Source organism: Hypanus sabinus, chromosome 5, assembly GCF_030144855.1.
Source record: "Hypanus sabinus isolate sHypSab1 chromosome 5, sHypSab1.hap1, whole genome shotgun sequence".
Classification (NCBI taxonomy): domain Eukaryota; kingdom Metazoa; phylum Chordata; class Chondrichthyes; order Myliobatiformes; family Dasyatidae; genus Hypanus; species Hypanus sabinus.
The window spans coordinates 40,627,626-40,649,692 of record NC_082710.1 but is presented as its reverse complement, the minus strand read 5'-3'; the positions used below and the strand labels follow the sequence as shown (position 1 = coordinate 40,649,692).

General features: G+C 42.5%; 1 protein-coding gene across 2 annotated transcripts in view; it reads left to right on the top strand.

Moving 5' to 3' along the window:
* Positions 1-22,067, top strand: part of rasef (RAS and EF-hand domain containing) — an 83,319-nt gene that overhangs the window by 18,477 nt on the left and 42,775 nt on the right. For both annotated transcript variants that reach the window (XM_059969791.1, XM_059969792.1), the window contains exons 2-4: positions 690-836; positions 15,774-15,864; positions 18,736-18,831. In XM_059969791.1, coding sequence (XP_059825774.1) covers positions 690-836; positions 15,774-15,864; positions 18,736-18,831 — 334 coding nt within the window. The remainder of the gene's footprint in view (positions 1-689; positions 837-15,773; positions 15,865-18,735; positions 18,832-22,067) is intronic.

Here is a 22,067-nt window from a genome sequence, read left to right as displayed (position 1 = left end):
ATTTGTATTGTTTAACCAATGACTTGCCTAAGGCCACATATTTACAGTGAATATCAACAACACAGACAAGGTTCAGTGAGTGTGAATACAACTTTTTCCAAGCTAAGTATGAAAGTGAGGAGACTACTGTAATACATTGGGTTAAATAGGTGAGTGACAATTTGACAAACAGAACAAAATATGGACTTGCTTTCATTGACTCTTCATCTCATTTTCTCTATTTATTGCTTATTTTTTTTTGTAATTGCACAACTTGTATTTTGCACATTGGTTGTTTGTCCTGTTGGGCATGGTCTTTCATTGATTCTATTGTGTTTCTTGTACTTACTGTGAATGCTGCAAGAAAATGACTCTCAGGGTTGTATATGGTGACATATACTATTTACTTTGATAATAAATTTACTTTGAACTTTTGAATGTGAAGGATGTTTGCCCTATTACATTTGGTGTCTTTAATGCTCAGTTTTTGATGTTCTTTCTCACTTCAGTTTTAAATTTTTAGGCAATGCATGGATATTGTTGGTGACGGCTCCAAATGTTGAACAGAAAACAAATGCTAAAGATGCTTTTACCTTAAAAAATATGTAATAACTAGAATTGGATTGCAGGTTTTGGAGAGGCCCCTGGTTAAGCCTCCTTATCACTTCTGTTTCATTATCCTGATTTTTTTTTTCTCTTTCTCTGAGCAGACCCCAGCAAGTTGCTGCTCTTTACCAAAAGCTAAAAACAGCAGAGCCCAGGCTGATTCGCCAATACGAGTGTGTGATCAAGAACTTTATCCGAGATGTTATGTCACAGAATACAGAACTGGAGAAACTAGCATATACTGTGAAAAGGTAAAGATGAAGTGTTTGTAAACGATCAACTGGTATTGATGTCATGAAGCAGATGTTCTGTTCTTGGGTAATCCCTCAGGAACATTGTACTCAAGTTGTGATCGCTCTGCCACTACTGGGTGCAATTCATCACCTGGCAAAGTTTATAAAAGAAACCTTGGTCACTGAAATCTTGTTGTTATGAAAGGGTTTCCTTAAGTTTTCACTCTGGTTTCTGTGTAGATGGGAACCAGGGACAATGTTTATGGGTGTCTGACCATCCAAATGAAATCTTGGCCCTCTTCACTCTAGAAGGCCGTAAGTTGTTATCTTTCAGTGATTCTGCCATGAACTCTAGACACCCTATCAAGCGTTCTCGGGCACCCTTCTTCACATCATTTGATTATTAGGTTGGTTGGAATGTATCCTGACGGCAGCCGTTCTCCTCCGGCCATTCTCTCAACTCATCCTCCAGATGCTGCAGGCCGCTTGGTAATGTTAGTTAGAACACCTTCAATGTTGCAGATGTTACTTAACATGGACATTAGCAATACCAAAACTACCTTCTCTGATTTCTGCAGTCTTAGCATGGTTAGCAATGATTCCATCACTGTTAGCAGTCAGTGTCTTAGTTGGAAATAACCTATAACTGATTGGGTCCCTTTAGCCCCTCTATTATAATGATGTTTAACCCCAGTCCCACTGCATCTACCTCTGCTCTAACCACAATCCATTCAATGATGCACTTATCCGAAGTCTGCTGCTGACGGCCATGTTTTCAAGTCAGTTTCTTGTTCTGCACCTTGCTGCAGCGTTATCTATTTTGCCTCGGGCAGGAAATCCTTGTGAGATTCTCTGCATCAATACCCTATCTTTAAAAGCTACCTGTAGTCTCTAAGCTTCTGATTATGTGTTTGATCAGTTTCTAAATGATCCTGATTTAGTACCTCAGAATGTGTAATGTTTAAAGTGCAGCTATAGATGTTATTGAGTTGACATCCTGATCTTTTCAGTTCAATAACTCATGAAAGTGAGTTCCTTTGATGTATTGCTGCTTTACACTGGGCTATAGCAAATCTTGTAGCCATAATTTTTCTGTCTTGAGATGAAAGTCCTAAAAGTCTGCAAAAGAAGCACTGATGTTGTTCTGACTCTTCGTCAGATTTTTGAAAAACATCTGTTACTTAGGATTTTATTTTATAAGGTCTCAAACTTTCATAAGACTGTGATATTTATCCAAAGTTTAAAGTGAGGACAATTAATTCTGTAAGGTGGTTGGATAATACAAAATTTTCTAACCTTTGGGATATGGAATAAGATTCACCCCAGGCAATGTCCCTCAATACACTTCACACAGAACAGCTATGTTGACATTTGCATTCTTGCGTAACTCTGACATATACCATTTTAGAAGTGGGAAATCATACCTGCTTATGTCACATTTTCACTGTGTAGATGGCTCATAATAAATTTAGTGATAGTTATTAATTAAATGGTCTTCTAACGAAACAGAAATGATGTTATGTAAATTTTAAATAACTCACTGCAATTTGATCACACTAGTCTTTTTATTCAGTTGCATCCATCTAGCTGAACAAACAAGCTGCTTTAAATGTCAGAAACATCATTTCAAATGTCATGGATGTCAGGGACTTTAATTTGATTTTAAACAAATAAGTGTTTTATCTGGAACCTCCAATATTTAGCACATAGTTAGTAACATTGGAATCACTGTCTCCAGTCATCAAAACAGAACTTGTGTTCTGCAAATTTTATCTGCAATTTGGTAACATGTTATGTCAGTTAATTGTTTGTCAATACATGTGAACAAATCCCTTGTGAGCTGTGAGCTTGTATTCAAAATTAGTGTGCAAGTTTCCATATCAAACAAATGAACCCCAAATTTCTAAACCCAAGTACCCATTTGGTTGGTATGATGTTGTGGACTGAAAGAAGGCCATAGTTGGGAGTCAAACATCAAAGGATATACTATGCCAGGCAGAAAGGCATAGGTGGTGGTGTGGCTGTATTGGTAAGGGGTGGAATTACATCTTTAGAGAGAGGTGGCATAGGGTCAGAGAATGAGTTTTTATTGGTGGAGTTAAAAAATTGCGAGAGTTTAAAAAAAACATCATTGGAATCATATATAGGCCTCCAAGGCGTAGGGTTGAGATTGCAAAGGGAGCTGGAAAAGGCATGTAATAAGATTAATGACATAATTTAATAGGGGGACTTCAATGTGCAAGTAGATTGAGAAAATCAGGTTGGTGTTGGATCACAAGACAGGGAATTTGTTGAATGCCTATGAGATGGCTTTTTAGAGCAGCTTGTGTTTGAGCCGACTCAGGGAAAGGCTATCTTAGATTGGGTGTTGTGTCAAAAACCCAGATTTTATTAGCTTAACGTAGAGGAGCCCTTGGGAGGCAGTGATCATAATATGATTGAATTCATACTGCAGTTTGAGAGGGAGAAGCATAACTCACGTGTATCTGTATCACAACGGAATAAAGGGAATTACAGAAGCATGAGAGAGGAGCTAGCCCAGGTACATTGGAGGAGGATACTGGTGGGGATGATAGCAGAGCAGAGATAACTGATGTTTCTGGGAACAGTTCACAAGGCACAGGGTAGATATATCCCACACAGGAATAAGTTCTCAAATGGCAGGTGGCTGACAAAGGAAGTTAAGGACTGCATAAAAGCCAAGGAAAGGGCACATAAGGTAGCAAAAGTGAATGGGAAGTTTGGATGATTGGGAAGCTTTTAAAATCCAACAAAAGGCAACAATAAAAGCTATAAGAAGGGAAAAGATGAAATATGAGGGTAGACTAGCTAATAATATAAAGCAGGATACCAAAAGTTTTTTTCAGTTATATAAAGAGTATAAGGGAGGTGAGAGTTGATATTGAAAATGATGCTGGTGAGGTAGTATTGAGGGACAAAGGAACAGCAGATGAAGCTAATGTGTTGTATCTGTCTTCACTGTGGAAGACTCTAGCAGTATGCCAGAGGTCCATGAGTGTCACGGAGCAAGAGTGATTGTCATTGCAAAGGAAAAAGTACCAGACAAGTTTAAAGGTCTTGAGGTGGATAAGTCACCTGGGCCAGATGGACTACATCCCAGAGTCCTGAGAGAGGATGCTGAAGAGAAACAAATACTTTGGTCATGATCTTTGAAGAATCACTTGATTTTGGCATAGTCCCGGAGGACTGGAAGATTGCAAGTGTCACTCCACTCTTTAAGAAGGAAGGAAGGCAAAAAAAAAGGAAATTATAGGCCAGTTAGCCTAACCCCAGTGGTTGAGAAAGTATTGAATTCTATTATTAACGATGAGGTTTAGAGGTACTTGAAAACTAATGATAAAATAAATCAAAGTCAGCATGGCTTCTATAAAGGGAAACCTGACCTGACAAATATGTTAGAGTTCTTTGACGATGTAACAAGCAGGGTGCACAAAGGGGGGGTGGTGGATGTCATTTGCTTGGATTTTCAGAAGGCATTTGATAAAGTGCCACACATGAGGCTGCTTAACAAGGTAAAATCCTATGGTGTTACAGGAAATATACTGGCATGGATAGAGGAACGGCTGACAGGCAGGAGGTTACGAGTGGGAATAAAGGGGACCTTTTCTGGTTGGCTGCCGGTGTGGTGTTCCTTAGGGGTCAGTATTGGGACTGCTACTTTTCACATTGTTTTGTCAATGATTTGGATTATGGAGTTGATAGCTTTGTGGCAAAGTTTGTGGATGATACAAAGATAGGTAGAGGGGTAAGTAGTGCTGAGAAAGCAATGCGATTGCAGCAGGACTTAGACAAATTGGTAGAATGTGCAAGAAAGTGGCAGATAGAATACAGTGCTGAGAAATGTATGATAATGCACTTTTGGTAAAAGGAAGAATAGTGCGGACTATTACCTAAATGGGGAGAAGGTTCAAACAGCAGAGGTGTAAAGGGACTTAGGAGTCCTCATGCAAGACTCCCAGAAAGTTAATTCACAGGTTGAGTCTGTGGTAAAGAATGCAAATACAATGTTGGCTTTTATTCCAAGGGGAATAGAATATAAGAGCAAGGAGATAATGCTGAGCCTTTATAAGCCATTAGTCAGGCTGCATTTGAAGTATTGTCAACAGCTTTGGGCCCCATATCTCAGAAAGGATGTGTTGTTATTGGAGAGGGCCCAGAGGAGGTTCACCAGGATGATTCTGGGAATAAAGAGGTTAACATACGAGGGATGTTTGGCAGCTTTGGGTTTGAAGAATGCTGGGTGATCTCATTGAAACCCTTTGAATGTTGAAAGGACTAGATAAGGTGGATGTGGAGAAGATATTTCCTATGGTGGGGGGTATCCAGAACTAGAGGGCACAGCCTCAAAATGGAGGGGTGTCCCTTTAGAACAGAGCTAAGCAGGATTTTTTTAGTCAGAAAGTAGTAGATCTGTGGAGTGCTCTTGAACAGACTGCGATGGAGGCCTAGTCCATGTGGTATATTTGAGGCTGAAGTTGATCGTTTCCCTGACTGGTCAGGGCATCAGGGATATGGTGAGAAGGCAGGTGTATGGAGTTGGTCCTAGATCAGCCATGATGGAATGGCAGAGCAGACTCAATGGCTGAATGGCCTAATTCATCTCCTATGTCTTATGATCTTAGTAATTTTCAGGGAGACATTATATGAACTGCTGCCCTAAGACACTGCCAGTGTGTTTGCTTGCACAGACCTGACCTAGACCTGGTGGGCTGGCTTAAAATTCCCAGCATGAAGTAGCCAAGTTCATGATCAGTGAGGGGGGTCTGGCTGGAGAATCCGCAGGTTGCTCTGATGGCCATATGAAAGTTTGTTGGCTTGTGCATTTTGGGTGTTATTTGCATGTCAGAACAGAGATATTAAGTGGGTTCCCATAAACTTGAACAGAAGAAATTCTACTGATGCTGGAAATCCAAAGCAACATCCACAAAATAAAGGATCTCAGCAGGTCAGGCAGCATCTATGGAAATGAATAAACAGTTGACATTTCAGCAAGGGACCCTTCTTCAGGACTGGAAAGGATGGGGTGAGATATCGGAATAAAAAGGTGGGGGGGGGGGGAAGAAGGATAGTAAGGTGATGGGTGAAGCCAGGAGGTAGGAAAGGTAAACAGCTGGAATCTATAGGAGAGGAGAGAGGACCATAGGAGAAAGGGAAGGAGGAGGGGCATCTGGGGAAGCTGCTAGGGAGGTGAGCAGAGATAAACTGCTAGAGTGGGGAAGGAAGGATTTTTTTCTCTATACCAGGAGAAATCAGTATTTGTGCCATCAGGTTGGAGGTCACCCAGAAAGGATATAAGGTGTTGCTCCTCCACCCTGAGGGGTGACCTCTTTGAAGTTTGTATGTTCTTTCTGTGATGGCAGCTTCCCCTAGGTCAGGGGTCAGCAACCTTCACCACTGAAAGAGCCATTTGGACCTGTTTCCCACAGAAAAGAAAACACTGGGAGCCACAAAACCCGTTTGACATTTAAAATGAAATAACACTGCATACAACATTTTTCTTTGCCTTTATGCTATGTATAAACAAACTATAATGTGTTGCATTTATGAAATCGATGAACTCCTGCAGAGAAAACAAAATTACATTTCTGCATGCAACAAAAACATTTTGAACTCCGAAAAAAAGACGTTGGGTTGAAGATTACTTTTAAGAAAAATACTCAATGTCTATTTGAGTCCTTCTTGTATTTATGAAAAACGCCGAACTTAAATTTTCCACCAGCAGCAAACCAAAAATAACGTCAGCCAGCTGTCAACCTGAAAAATAAAAGGACTATTTCACTTGTTACGTATCCCGTAACTGGATAACTCACCAGCAAAGATAGAGAGGTCCGTTGGAGTCTGATGGCACTCTTTTCAAACGTTTTATTCAAAAGGGGAGCACAAAAAGCAAGGTTAATACAAACATTCAAATCGTATATGTCAGTAAAACTCAATCTAAAATGCGGGTATAGCAATAATCATCATTATGAAATAATCTCGACTGTTGTTTAGGGGATAATATGTTGTCCGTTGGAAATATAAAAGTCACTCAGAAGTCTGCAGACTTTTGCCCTCCAGCTGGGTTTCACGTGTTTTAGAGGGATCGGTGAAAACGAAAAGAGAACTTGCCCGGGTCTTTACGCAGCCACTCCGTTAAATCAGGGGAGCGTTGTTTTCCCCTTTGTTAGTGCGATGTCTTTCTCGGTATCATCAGCCACCCACTCCCGAGGCCAAAGGAGTTAGGAGCGCACGTGGCGTTGCGCGGCTTCCAGCTCTCTCGGGAGCGTTGAGCAATCGAGTTCTTCGGGAGTGTCTCTCTCTCTGTGGGTACTGCCTCCTGCAGCCCCCTTTTATCTTTACCTGCCGAGTTGTAGCTGTCCATCAAAGTAGGGTGATGCAATCTCCACCCCCACATTGCTCGAGGGTGTTCATGCCCATGATAGTTGTCACGTAGCCGGGACATGCACGTGACACAGGTGCCCCTACGAACAATGGTCAAAACCGTTGCATTGTCTCTCGCTTCCGAGTCCTGAATTAATAGCGATCTTGCGATTCTCCGGAAGGATGGGGCTGCTCCCGCTCCTTCGGCCCCTCAGAGCTGTGGTACCTTCATAACACACTGAACAATGAAAAAATATGAATATACGTAAAATAATAGGCAATTAAAATATTTATCATACTTTGTTAATGGGATTTCTGCTCCTGGACCTCAGCGCACAGCGTCTGCACATTAGGGCTGTATGACATCACCTTCATCTTTACACAGGATCGCAAGCTGTCATCTGTGAGGCGTGCGCGATGTTTGTTTATAATAAAGTTCATGTTGGAGAACACCTGCTCACATACATATGTGGATCCAAAGATCGACAGGACTCCAAACGCATACTTTTTAATGTTTACATAAATGTCGGGGATAGCATTCCATGTTTCGAACACAAGTTTGTCTGGTTTGGGGAGGTTTTCAATATCACTCCGTTTGTGATTCTGAGCAAGAACGTCCTTCTGATGGGCAACAACTTCAAGGTCTGCTGTCAAGCGTCTAAACTTGGACACCCATATGTCTTTGTCGGCTAGGTCGGCCAGTTCCATCTCAAGATCAGGTTGACTCACACCTGCCAATGCAGTCGTATTCAGTAGGGATGGATCGATGCTTAGGGGAGTGACCGGGAGGGATAATGTGTTTTTTTCCTCTCTGAACTCACAGAAGCATTTCCCAAATGATGTTTGCATTGCGATGATTGCAGAATGTAAATACTCCGAATTTATCATGTCGTGACCTTGTTTGAACTCACTCAAATTGGGGAAGTGAGACAATGTGCCTTTCTGTAAATCTCTGGCAAGCACTGTCAACTTGCGCTCGAATGCCAAAACATCCTCCAACATGTGTAGGGCTGTGCGTCCTTTCCCCTGAAGAGCTGTGTTCAGCGTGTTCAGGTGCGCTGTCATGTCTACCATGAAGTGTAGCTTTTCCAGCTACTTTGGCTGTTCCAGCTCAGGAAAGGTGAGCCCTTTGCTGCCCAGGAAAGTTTTCACTTCTTCTAGACACGCGACAGAGCGTTTCAGCACCTCCCCTCTGGACAGCCAGCGATAAAAACACGTTGTAGCGGTGTGCTACATGCAGTCAGTAAACTGCAGTCAAAGATAACTTTATTCGAACTAAACAGCCTTGCTTTTAAGCCTCCCTCAACCCGCCCCCCCATGGGCGCGGATGCTCCAAAAGACACGTACTCACAAACCCCCGTAGGCTATCTCCCTTAGCCTGAACGCTGGCTAATTGTGAACCGGTTCGGATGTGCCAGGAAATGGGTCGCCACAACGTTTTACTTAGATTGTACAAGATCACCATATTCTTCAAATTTAGAATTACATTTCAAAAACTAACATAACTAACATAAAATACATTTTAATTAAATACGCATCATTTATTTTCCAAAGCCACAGGGAGCTGCAGCACAGAGATGAAAGAGTCGCATGCGGCTCCGGAGCCGCGGGTTGCCGACCCCCACCCTAGGTGCTCTGACTTGATACTTTCCTGCATCCCAAAGTCGTCTAGGTTTGTATGTTAATTACCTGCTGTAATTGCTCCTAGTGTGTTGAAACGCACAATCCAAGGAGGGTCAACAGGTGTGTAGAAATGATAAAATGACATTAAATCTGTGCCTTCTATCAAGCACCCATTTGTATTAGGATCATATAACACTGAACAGGTCCTGCAGCCCAACCAGTTCTTTTTAAATGTTTTTGTACCTGGCTCAACCACTTCCTCGGGCAGTTAATTCCATATTCTGTTTGCTTGTTCCTCTCCATAGGTGTGAGTTCCTCTGGCATTTTGTGTGTGTCATTCCATATTCTGAATACTCTCTGTGTGGGGAAACGTTGCTCCTCGGGTTCCTATGAAATCTCTGCCCTCTCGCCTTAAGCTTACGTTCTCTAGTTCTTGTTTTCCCAACCCTGGGGAAAAAGGAGGCGTATTTTCATCCTGTTTATGCCCTTCATAACGATACATCTCTGTAAGATCACTTCTTATTCTCCCATGCTCCAATGAAAGAAGTCCCATCTCTCCGTAACTTGGTGCCTCGAGTCCTAGGTGTAGTGTACTGTGTGAGTATTTGTAGGTCAGAGTGAGTATGACATCAGAACGGGGGTTAAGAAAATGGAGGTCTGTTGAATAAAACGTGGTTGTTCAATCTACAGCGGTGCCTGAGTCACATCAATATTACATGGTGTCAGAAGTGGTTGTGAGGGGAAAAAAAGGAGTAAAAGATGTCACTGTTACAGCCACAATCAAATTTAAGCCTATGAGGTAATCTTGCTGAGAACTGGAAGGTATGGATCCAGCAGTTTGAGCTGTCTTGCACCGCTGGCGGCGTAGCTGAAAAGACGGAGAAAGTGCGATGTGCTACGTTTCTGCATGTGCCGGGGGCAGAGGTGATAAAGGTTTGCAACACCTTTGTCTTCCAAGATGATGAGCAAGATAAAATTGAAATGTTGAAGAGAAAGTTTCAAGATTACTGCGAACCGAGAAAAAACCTACCGTACATCCGACACTTATTGTTTTTTTTACGAGGGCTCTAGGACCGACAGAGACCATAGACACCTATGTAACAGATTTGAAGAACAAGGCAAAAAACTGTGAGTTTAGGCAACTGCATGACTCTTTAATACACGACAGGATTGTATGAGGCATACGAGATGATCATGTGAGAGGCAGGCTGTTGAGAGAGGCGGAGCTTACATTAGAAAAGGTGATTGATGTTTGCCGTGCCAGCGAGATCACGTCAAGTCTGGTTAAAGTGCTCATGAAGAGATTGAAGTGCGCAAAATAAAAACTCTGAAAACTGACAAGAGTAGGACAAAGCCAGCTCCACAGGATGATCAAAAGGAAGTTAACTGCAACAGATGTGGTTATAAACATGGATACAGAAAATGTCCAGCCTTTGGTCAGACATGCAAATTATGCAGAAAACAATCACATTACAAGATGTGCAAATCACAGGAGCACGCAAGGAAAGTGCATGCTGTGGAACAGATTGAGGATAACAGTGACATGTTCATTGGCACAGCTGAAGTGGAGATATGCATCAAGAATATTGACAATGCAGAGATGGAGGATGAAGATGATTGGACTCGAGATCTGATGATAAACAGGAGGAATGTGACATTTAAGCTGGGGCAACGTGACACTGGGGCGAAGTGCAATGTAATGTCAGCAGAAACATTCAACTCACTGGACATCAGGAAGACTGAGAAAATCCACCTGCAAGCTTGTTGCATATTTCAGCCACAAGACAGCGCCATTGGGAAAGAAAACACTCACCTGTGTGTACAAAGGACAAAAACACAAGATCGAGTTTGAGATAGCACAGCAACATGTTCCAGCAATACTGGGCAAAGCAACATGCACAAAGCTAGGCCTGGTGAAGTGAATCTATGGTGTTGAAAAAGAAAATGACATTCTCAAAGACTTTGCTGACTTGTTTTCTGGATTAGGATGTTTACCAGGGAAACAACATATCCAGATTGATCCAACTGTTGCACCAGTCATGCATGCCCCGAGAAAGACTCCAGTAGCTCTCAGGGATCGAGTAGTGGAGGACCTACATAGAATGGAACAGATGGGAGTCATAACAAGACAAATTGAACCGACCAACTGGGTGAATAGTATGGTGACAGTGGTCACAGAAAGAAAGATGAGGACTTGCATGGATCCACAAGATCTCAACCGAGCCATTGAAAGAGAGCACTGACCGCTGCTCACAGTTGAAGAGATTGTCTCCCGCATGCCTAATGTGAAATACTTTTCAGTATTAGACGCAAATCAATGTTTCTGGCAGATCAAGCTGGATGAGGAAAGTTCCAAATTATGCACTTTCCACACGCCCATAGGGAGATATCGTTTCCTGCGTCTACCCTTCGGGATTTCTTCTGCATCAGAGGTATTCCAGTGGTCCGTGGCACAAATGATTGAAGGCCTGGACGGGGTGGTCAACATCATTGATGATTTACTGATATGGGGTGACACAATTGAGGAACATGATCAGAGACTGAGGAAGCTCCTGGAGAGAGCACGTGAGTACAACCTAAAACTGAACAAAAGTAAATGTAAGATCAGAACTACAGAGATCAAATACATAGGTCACATACTCAGCGCTGATGGGCTAAGACCAGATAATGCAACGGTCAGGGCTGTGGTGCAGCTACCACCACCCGAAAGGAAGAGCTGCTAGGAAGAGAGCTGGAGGTCAACTGGATTACACCTCAGCTACCCATCTCTGAGGAGAAGTCGAACATGTTCAGGAAAGCGACTGCAGATGATCCTGAAATGCAAATGCTAAGAAACATTACAATGAATGGATGGCCAACAGAAAGAAAAGATGTTCCAAAAGAAATACAGAAGTACTGGACATTTAAAGAGGAAATCAGCTATGCATCAGGACTAATGTTCAAAGTGGCAAAACTCATCGTACCAAATCAAATGAGACAGGAGATGCTCGACAGAATTCATGAGTCACACCTGGGGATAGTGAAATGTAAAGAAAGAGCAAGGGATATTCTCTATTGGCCAGGTATGTCAACTCAGATAGAGGACATTGTGTCTCAGTGTGCCGTCTGTAATGAAAACAAAAACAGCAATCCAAGAGAGCGTTTGTTTCCTCATCCACTACCAGGAAGACCACGGGAGAAGATTGGCACAGATCTCTTTCACTACAATGGTGCAGGGTATCCGCTTCTTGTGGACTACTATTCATAATATCCGGAGATCACCAAGTTAAATAACACGTCCAGTCAAGGTGTCATTACTGCAATGAAGTCGACATTCGCAAGACATGGTATTGCAGATATAGTCGTCAGTGACAATGGTCCACAATATGCCAGTGGTGAGTTTAGAGAGTTTTCAGAAAGCTGGGAATTTCAACATGTTACTTCCAGCCCTGGGCACGCTTAGTCTAATGGACGAGCAGAGAGAACTGTACAAACTGTCAAGAACATGCTCAAGAAGGCACAAAGCAACAACAGTGACCCGTACATTGCTCTGCTTGAATACCGCAACACACCGATTGAGGGTGTGGGGTTCTCTCCTGTGCAGCTGTTGATGGGACATCGTCTGAACTGCCAACATCCGCAACTCCACTGACTCCTGAAAGTAATGCTCAAGTACATGACAAGCTAAAGTACGAGCAAATAAAGCAAAAGAGCTACTATGACAGACATACAAGACAGTTGCCAGATCTGCATACAGGTGAAAATGTCAGAGTACAGAGAGGAGACACTTGTCAGCCAGCTGTGGTTGTGAACAGGCATCAGCAACCAAGATCCTTCATAGTTCGTACGCCGGATGGAAGAGTCTACAGGAGGAACAGGAAGCATCTGCTGAAGACAGGTGAGAGGGAGTTTCCACGTACAGATACACAGGACATTTCCACAGATACAGACATGGAAACAAACGACACCAAGAGTGAGGGGCGCGACAAAACCCCACGACGCAATGAAGATGAAGGTTTGGCGCAGGCCGACCGAGGTGGGAATGCAGACCGCAAAGACACAGAGGTCATTCGAGAGACTGACTCTGATGAAGGACAAGCACAGCCACAGTTGTATCGCACACGGTCTGGGAGACAAGTCAAACTTCCAGCTAGATACAGAGACTAGGTCTACCTACAGTCTCACACAGTTTGAGGCAAAGACACACGTTATAAGTTCCAAAGTGTGAAATAAACGGTTTATTAGTCTATGTTAGTAAAAGAAAATATACTGCTGTTAGTATTGTAAGATACAATGTAGAATACAGTATAAGAAGTTAAGATTTTTTTTTAGTTTATGTCATGGCTGTTGCAATGTAAGAAAGGCATTGTTTTGGTAATTCAGTGTTGTAAAAAAAATCTTGAGAAGGAGAATGTAATGTACTGTGTGAGTATTTGTAGGACAGAGTGATAATGACGTCAGAATGGGGGGTTAAGAAAATGGAGGTCTGTTGAATAAATGTGGTTGTTCAATCTGCGGTGGAGTCCGAGTCACATCAATACTACACTAGGAACATCCTCGTACATCGCCACTGCTTCCTTTCCAGTTTAATCTCATTTTTCTTATATAGGGTGAATGAAACTGAATCACTATTCCAAATATTGCCTCTCTAACATCTTGTATAATTACAACGTGATATCCCAATTTCTGACTGATTCCAGTAAGATGAAGGCCCGTGTGAAAGTGGTGGCCTCTTGGGGTCAACCAAAGGTGCCTTTTTTCTTTGTAAAGTTAGTTTTTTCTACAATCCAAGGGCATTTCTACTCCAGGAACATCGGGTACTGTAGGGCTACTTCATCAGTGAGCTGCTTGTTGATTGGAGTAGCTGTCCGAGGCGGGGATGTGGAGAAGGAGCTGTTCGGGATATCGGAGGAGCTGGTTTGTGTTCAGAGGAGCTGACCTGGCTGTGGACCGTGTTGCTGCTCGCTACTCGGAAGCGTTGGAGTTGGTGCGGTATAACTGTGGGAGATTGTCTCGGACATTTCACTTGCGATCGCAAGTCTCTGTTGGACAGTGTTAATGTATGTTGCTGCAGGCCCATTGCCCTTTTCTGGTGGAGGGGCAGTCGACATGGGAGCCGTGTAGCCTCAGTTGTAGTGAGAACTAGGCCTCAGGCCTCTGGTTTGCTTGCTGCTGCAGACCAGGTGAGCGATGTGAAAGCTTGGCATCTGAGCTCGGCTGGGGCCTGTCCCGTCGGTGTGGCTCCCCGGGGTTGAGCAGTGGAATGACAGGCTGGGTTGTGTGTGTCTGGACACTGTTGGGGGGGCTGCATCATCGATTGCCAGACTTTGTTGCTCAGGGTCTTGGACTATATGTATCTTTTATTTTGTGTGAATGTGATCCTTTGCTCGCTATTTTGATTACGTTAGTCGCTATATTTCCATATTTGTTTGCTATTTTGAATTTTGCATCTTAGCCCCAGAGGAACACTGCCTCGTCCAGCTGTATCTATGTATGGTTTAAATGATAATTAAACTTGATTAGATTTTTTTTTTGATTTGATGACAGCCAGTGTGCCCAAAAGCTGTCTTCACCCTCCGGTCTACCTGTGACACTATAGGGAAATGTGTATCTGTACTGTCACAAATCAGCAACAATGAATATATAATTGAGGCAGGTTTTTTTTATAACAAATAAACGTTTATTAAACACTGCTAAAAAAAACCCGAAAGTAAACAAATAACTAATTTAACTGAAGTCAACTGCTATGCAGCAGCTTGAACAGTTCTTAAAGCGAGAATGCGAAAACATTTCTTAAAGCGGTGATGCAAAAATAGTTTTTAAAAGTAGTAATGTGAAAGTCCAAAGTCTTACCCAGTCGCTTGGGAGAGACTTCTTGAAACAATTTAAATTCTCTTTGACGTCGTGTTACTGCTGTTCCCAGCATCAGTATGCTTTTCCCGGAGGATTTACAATCGAAGGAAATAAACTGCTTAAAGGCACTGACCTTTCTTTGGCAAAACTTTACCCAACCCTCTATTCTTCTGGAAGAACAGGGGTTATAGTGGGCATAGCTGACTAATTCCTTCGGAATGAGAATCAAACAAGGTCGAACCTGCTTTACCGTTGAAATCAACTTTCCTTGATCTTTAACTTCCCAAACTTCAAATCTTCATTCTCCAATGACTGGACTGGTGGTATTATGGCAAAACCGCCGGCAGTAACCCTTGACTTAAGGCAGAAAGTAAAACTCCACTTTGAACTGCGTCATAACATCAGAATACGCAGCAGTATGGAGTCACTACCGAATTCAACCACGGACTGCCCACGTCACAGGGTGGGGTTCTCCTTTTATACCCAGTTGAAAAATCTATCACATGACCTCTCACTGGCGGGAAAATGACATCACTCCCCCATCACAAGACCATTACCTCATCTCCAGTACAGCTTCAGTTACGTCATGGTCAAGTGACAGGTACAAGATACCCACGGGTATGTAACAGTACCTCTTAGTGTTCTAGACACTTGGTGGGCTAAATGGATTATTTCTGTTTTTTGATATTTTTAGCACTCCTTTTTGCTTATCTCTATAACTTCAGTTCTAAAATTGCCCCTGTTTTTAACTGGTTTTGGCAACTTCTGCTTCTATACTGCTGATTCTAATGTTGCAATGTAGACTCTGGTCTAGAGATTGAAAACTCTCCTCCATTTATTCACAGTACCCCCTTAAAGACCATTTCTTGGACTGCCTCATTTGGACTGACGCCATCTTTTGTCCTTATAAATGAGAAAAATGGTCAATTCCTAACTTTTTAAAAGCTGATAATCGATATTTAAAGTTCATCTGCTTTTTTTTTGGTATTTAATTAGATAGTTTCTTGGGATCAGAATCCAAATAGCAGATAAGATGGTCTTCTCTTGCTGCATTTTTAATCTCTACAGACTTGATAATGAAAAGTAATGGTTGCTGTTGCATCGGCATTTCTGTTTCAGGACGCAGGACGAAGCTGCACAACAGCTGAGTGAGCTTGAGGAGGATATGGATCAAAAAATAAAGAATGCTGTTCAGGAGTGCCAAAAGGAGGTAAGATCTTAAGGTTTCCATATTTTCTTGATGATATCATTTGCAGTAAAACATTTTATAAAATAGGATAAGAAAGGCAGCTATTCAAGAAAAATCTCTAAAACAAATGCCGAAGTATCAAGTATCCTATCAAGAGCCAATTTCAGCTTCACCCAGTGGTGAGCTGACAGAATGGATTTCTTACCTGTTGTGGAACCAATATGAATTTCATTCAATGGCAATCAATGCTCTCTACCTTGGTTGCTATGCAGATAATGAAGTGGGAAATGCTGCTGTGCTTTGTAAATGAGTTCATGAGCTGTATTCTGTGAATAATGGAAATCATTTGCTATGAAATTCTAACTTGCTGAAGCATAGTACTACAGGCCCAAGATGACAATAGGATCTCATTTTATGTTTAAAACAAATTGGTTACAACCTTCTCAAAGTTATTGGAGGAGGCAATTCTAAAGGGATTTATGGTTTATCCCTTGGTGGAATTTCAGAACTGAAAGTCCTTGTTCTGCATCTGGCTATGTTAAATCTAATTTAGAATTGATTGGTGTTGACACTGAGTGTCTGAAATGGAAAAATGTTCACTTCCTTAGTGTTAAAATCCCTCTTAGTGAGCCTTATAGTAACTGTCGTTGAAAATGACATGTTAGGTGCTGTAGTTCACATTGTTTCGGATGTTGCTTTTTCATAGAAAATCTGAAAATATATTTCATACTTGTATTTTACAATCTTTGTTGTTTTCAATGGTAAACATTACAACATGGCAGTGGTGGGAAAGCTAATCCATTAACCATTTTGATGTTAAATTTTTACTTAAAGCCTTCATTTTCGGTTGTTATTTCAAGTGTACAGCTATGTCCTGATGATATCATTGGAGCCAACATGCACATGAATCATCCTTTGAGTCTTACCCACTTGGGATAGTGTTACACTCAAGTATAAAATCTCATTTTCTAGAGAACACCATTATCTGCTATTTTGTTGGTTTTGGACCTTGATGCTATGAGTATCATATTTGCATCAGGAGTAGTGTAGAAGAGAAGATAGCCATTCAGTCGACTGAGCAGGCACTGGTTCTATGCAAGAACATTCTAGTTGTCTACTCTCCTGCCCTCTCCCACCATCTACACATACTTTCTTTATCATGTATCTATGCAGTTCTATTTTTTAATACAGTCACTCTACCCTAGCTGGAGATGCCAGATCTTAATCATACACGATTTCTTTTGAAATCCCTGAGTCACTTTCAGTTCTTTTGCTAATCACTTTCATTCCCTTTTCCAATTGTTTTTTCTTACTCTGTCTATGCTTTTCGTGACTTTAAACGTGGCTGTCAGCCTCTCTTAAAACACCTCTCTTCCAAAAGAGAACCGTTGCTGCTTTGGCTTATCCACATTGAAATGAAATGTGCCATTGTTGGATTGTCTTTGTCAATTACCAACACCTTCATATCTTTCTTAGAGTGTAGCAGCCGGAACTCGAGGCAATAGTTAAGTTGTGAGCAAGTGCTTTATAAAAACTCAATAAGCTTTCCCACTAGAGTTAAACTGACCAGTTTATAGTTAATTGGTTTTTCAGGAGAAGCTTTTAATGAATCTTTGAGTAATAAGGCTCTCTAGAATAATGACTGTGAGAGAACTAGTATGGTTAGTACTTATGAACCAGAGTTGAGCAATTTTAAACTCAATTAAGCAAACAAACTGGGGGTGGGGAGGAGGTATCATTAGTGGTAACTGTGAAACTACAATTTTTTTGGTTTTTTTCCTGTTTAACTAATGTTTTTGCATGACTTTAAATCCTTAGCAAAATTACTAGTTCTTGAAACCATTCACATCAGTTGTAGCTGTGCAATAAATGTTGATTTTGTTAGTGAGAGTTATATGTTTAAAAATGTATTATGCTCAGTCTTGGATTCTGTTTTCAATTTGCTCATGGGATGTGGAAATCCTAAAGCTAAAATTAATTGCAGTTAAAGAGTTGACTACATTGGTGAGTTTGGAGACCGAGCAAGCAAAAATGTCAGATTTGCTTCCCTGAGATCATTAGTAAAGCACTTTGTTGGGTGTTTACACTGATCTGACAGTTTCATGCTTCTTTTTCCTTAATTTACAATTTACTAATTTAATTACTTGAGATCAAATTTCCCATCTTCCATAGTGGAATTCGGGCTCATGTCTCTTGATCAGATTTCGGTTGTGCATCCAGTAATGACTACTACCAAACCCCTTCAGAGAGTTGCTCGATTCTAAACAGAAAATCTTGTACAAGTATAGCATTTATTGAGGAGTGACTCTTTCTAGTTATAACTGGGTGGCAGTATGTGTTAGTATGTGATCTTTTTACTTGCTTGTTCAGTTCAAGTTACGTCCGTTGCGTAAGGACTTGAATCTCCTTTTTTCCTCTCTGTCCACGCAAACACATGAAATTATTTAAGCTAGACATGCTTATAGTGAGGAGTAAAAAGATGAATTGTTCCCGTCATTCTCTGAGGAGATGGATGTTTCATGTAAAAACTCTTTTGCAGATTTTTGTTGTTCAAAGGTACACAATCCCCCCAAAAATTAAACAAATTTTAAGGGTAATGGGATCCAATCACTTAGAGTAATGCAAGAGTGTTGAGAGTTTGGGAAGGGGTTGGTAGGTGGGATTTGTTGTTGTTCCTGGTTTGTCTTGTAATTTTTGCCATGTCATGTATCTAACAAGTTCTTTCTTGTAAAGCCTATTCTTAAGAGAAGTAAAGGTGTAATTTGCTTCACTGATTTAGTTGAATTGGAAGCAGTACCAACAGAAGTTTATAGAAGAACTTCTTAGTTTGAAAGGGATAGTGTTTTATGTATATATGTTGATAAAGATGGAGTCATTTAACTGTACTTGCAGGAACAAAGAAAAGCAGAGTTGACTCTTGTTAGTCTACAACATCAGTATGATGCTAATATAAATGAACTTCAGCTAACAGTTACAAAACTGAAAAAGGTAAGGATCATCTCTAAAGCTGACACTGTAATAATATCTGCACCAAGTTTAAAGTTGAGTTTTTTTTGTTTTTTTGCAAAAAATTAAGAAACATATTGTGAGAAGTGTAGTAGAGAATTTAGGAGTTTCTCTTGGTACAAGAAATGGAATTTGAATTAATCCTGCTATTTGTGGCCCAAGGTACCAGAAATATATTTACTCCCTGTGTAGTTTCCTCATTGAAGCAGTGAGCTAATAAGCCAGATGTTTTTGGATAAGAAATTGGAGAAGAATTGGATAAATTTCATTGACAGTATGGCTGTTGAGGCTGGGTGGAAGTTTTGCATGTTGCAACGGTCTGGGTTTGTAGAGAGGGGGAGAGGTTGTGAAATTTGTATAGATATCCTGGAAGTCTGGGTTATTCCTACATTTTGCAAAGTTTAACTCTCTTTGTTTTTTTTAAGTCTCTGTCTTCACTGATCAAATGCCTTCTAGTTAGGCTGATCATTTATTACAGGACATACACATACTATATTCTGATCGTGACTTGGGATAGCAATGTTGCTATTGGGATGATGGGGGTTAGAGGAGCTATTATCTGTTTTTTTTTATTTACAGATATTGTGGAGCTGTACAATATGTGTATGTCCATGTCTGTTTTTACATTTTTAATTGTTTTATTTTAGCCCAAGTCCTATTTGCTATTGCCCTCATGAATTCTGCTCTAGTATAGAAATCGGTTCCTTAACCTCTTTTGTTTGACCTGGTCACAATCTGCAAACTGCAAAGTTCTTTAAGTAGTTAATAGTTCTTAAGATATATATTTACCCTTCTACAAGTTCCCAGGTGCAAAAGCATGCAGACCTTTTGCCACTGTGTTGTCCTGGGACATTTAATTAAATGAATAACGGGCAACCGTTCACGGCATAATTGTACCTCTTGCTGGTAACTAAGCACCATCAACGCGGGTTCCAACGGCCATTGATTGGCCTCGGCCATCAATCTCGGCGGCCCCAGTGACCCAGGGGTTTTTTGAAAATCTGGACTCCAGCACCATCAACGCGGGTTCCAACGGCCATTGATTGGCCTCGGCCATCAATCTCGGCGGCCCCAGTGACCCAGGGGTTTTTTGAAAATCTGGACTCCAGCACCATCAACGCGGGTTCCAACGGCCATTGATTGGCCTCGGCCATCAATCTCGGCGGCCCCAGTGACCCAGGGGTTTTTTGAAAATCTGGACTCCAGCGCCATCAACGCGGGTTCCAACAACCATGGACAGTTTCAAAGCGATTGCGCAACCACTGACTGCGACTCCAGCCTTGAACTCCAGGCCGGGTCTTCACATGCCGCGATTGTGTCTCCCGTCTCCCCTTCCCCCACCAGCACTCTGCAATCCCCTCTCCCTCAGATCCCATCGTCAGCTCCTGGGCCCTCAGAAGCTCCATCTTCCTCTCACCCCAACCCTCCCCTCTCCACTGACACAACCAGCCTCCCTCCCCACTCTGATCCCATCTCTCATCCGTGCCGGGTCTTCACCATTCCCTCCGACCTGAGGCAGAGTGCTCTGTCCTCATCAAGGGCCTCAGCTTTGTCCCCCTTCGCCCACACCTCAGTGAGCTCCACGTATGCCATGACGCTGAACTCTTCTTCCGCCGGCTCCGTCTCCAAGCTTGGACAAGGACTCTCCTAACCTCACCGATTACCCCTTCTCCCGTCTTCAACCCTCCTCCTCTTCACGGACACCCCACTCTGGTCTTCTGCCTGCTCTGGATCTCTTTATTGCTAGTTGCGGACGGGACATCAACCGTCTTGACTTCACCACACCCTGTTCCAATTCCAACCTCACTCCTTCCGAATGTTCTGCTCTCCGCTCCCTCCGCACCAATCCCAACCTCACTATAAAACCTGCTGATAAGGCGGGGAGCTGTTGTTGTCTGGCATACTGACCTCTACCTGGCTGAGGCACAGTGACAGCTCTCTGATAACACCTCTTATTTACCCCTTGAACATGACCCCACTAAGGAGCACCAGGCCAATGTCTCCAATACCATCACCAACCTTATTAGCTCTGGGGATCTCCCATCCACTGCCACCAACCTCATAGTTCCCACACCCGGCACTTCCCGTTTCTACCTCCTACCCAAGATCCACAGACCTGCCTGTCCAGGTAGACCTATTGTCTCAGCTTGCTCCTGCCCCACTGAACTCATTTCTGCATACCTTGACACTGTCTTATCCTCCTTTGTTCAATCTCTTCCCACCTTTGTTCATGAAACTTCTCATGCTTTGAATTTTTTCGATGATTTTAAGTTCCCTGTCCCCCTCTGTCTTATTTTCACCATGGACGTCCAGTCCCTATATACCTCCATCCCCACCGAGATGGTCTCGAAGCTCTTCAGTTTTTTTTGGATTCCAGACCTAACTAAATCCCCTCTACCACCACTCTCCTCCATCTAGTGGAATTAGTTCTCACTCTCAATAATTTCTCCTTTAGCTCCTCCCACTTCCTCCAAACCAAGGGTGTAGCCATGGGCACCCATATGGGTCCCAGTTATGCCTGCCTTTTTGTTGGCTTTGTGGAACAGTCCATGTTCCAAGGCTATACCGGTATCCACCCCCCTCTTTTCCTTCACTACATCGATGACTGCATTGGTGCTGCCTCCTGCACGCATGCTGAGCTCCTCGACTTCATTAACTTTGCCTCCAACTTTAACCCAGCCCTCAAAGTTACCTGGTCCATTTCCAACACCTCCCTCCCCTTTCTTGATCTTTCTGTCTCCATCTCTGGAGTCGGCCTATCTACTGATATCTACTATAAACCTACAGACTCTCACAGCTACCTGGACTATTCCTCTTCCCACCCTGTCTCTTGCAAAAAGGCTATCCCCTTCTCACAATTCCTCCGTCTCCACCGCATCTGCTCTCAGGATGAGGCTTTTCTTTCCAGGACGAAGGAGATGTCTTCCTTTTTTAAACAAAGGGGCTTCCCTTCGTCCACCATCAACTCTGCTCTCAAACGCATCTCTCCCACTTCCCGCACATCTGCCCTCACCCCATCCACCCGCCACCCCACTCGGGATAGGGTTCCCCTTGCCCTTACCTACCACCCCACCAGCCTCCAGGTCCAACATATAATTCTCCGTAACTTCCGCCACCTCCAACGGGATCCCACTATCAAACACATTTTTTCCTCCCCCCCCTTTCTGCTTTTCGCAGGGATCGCTCCCTAAGTGACTCCCTTGTCCACTCGTCCCCCC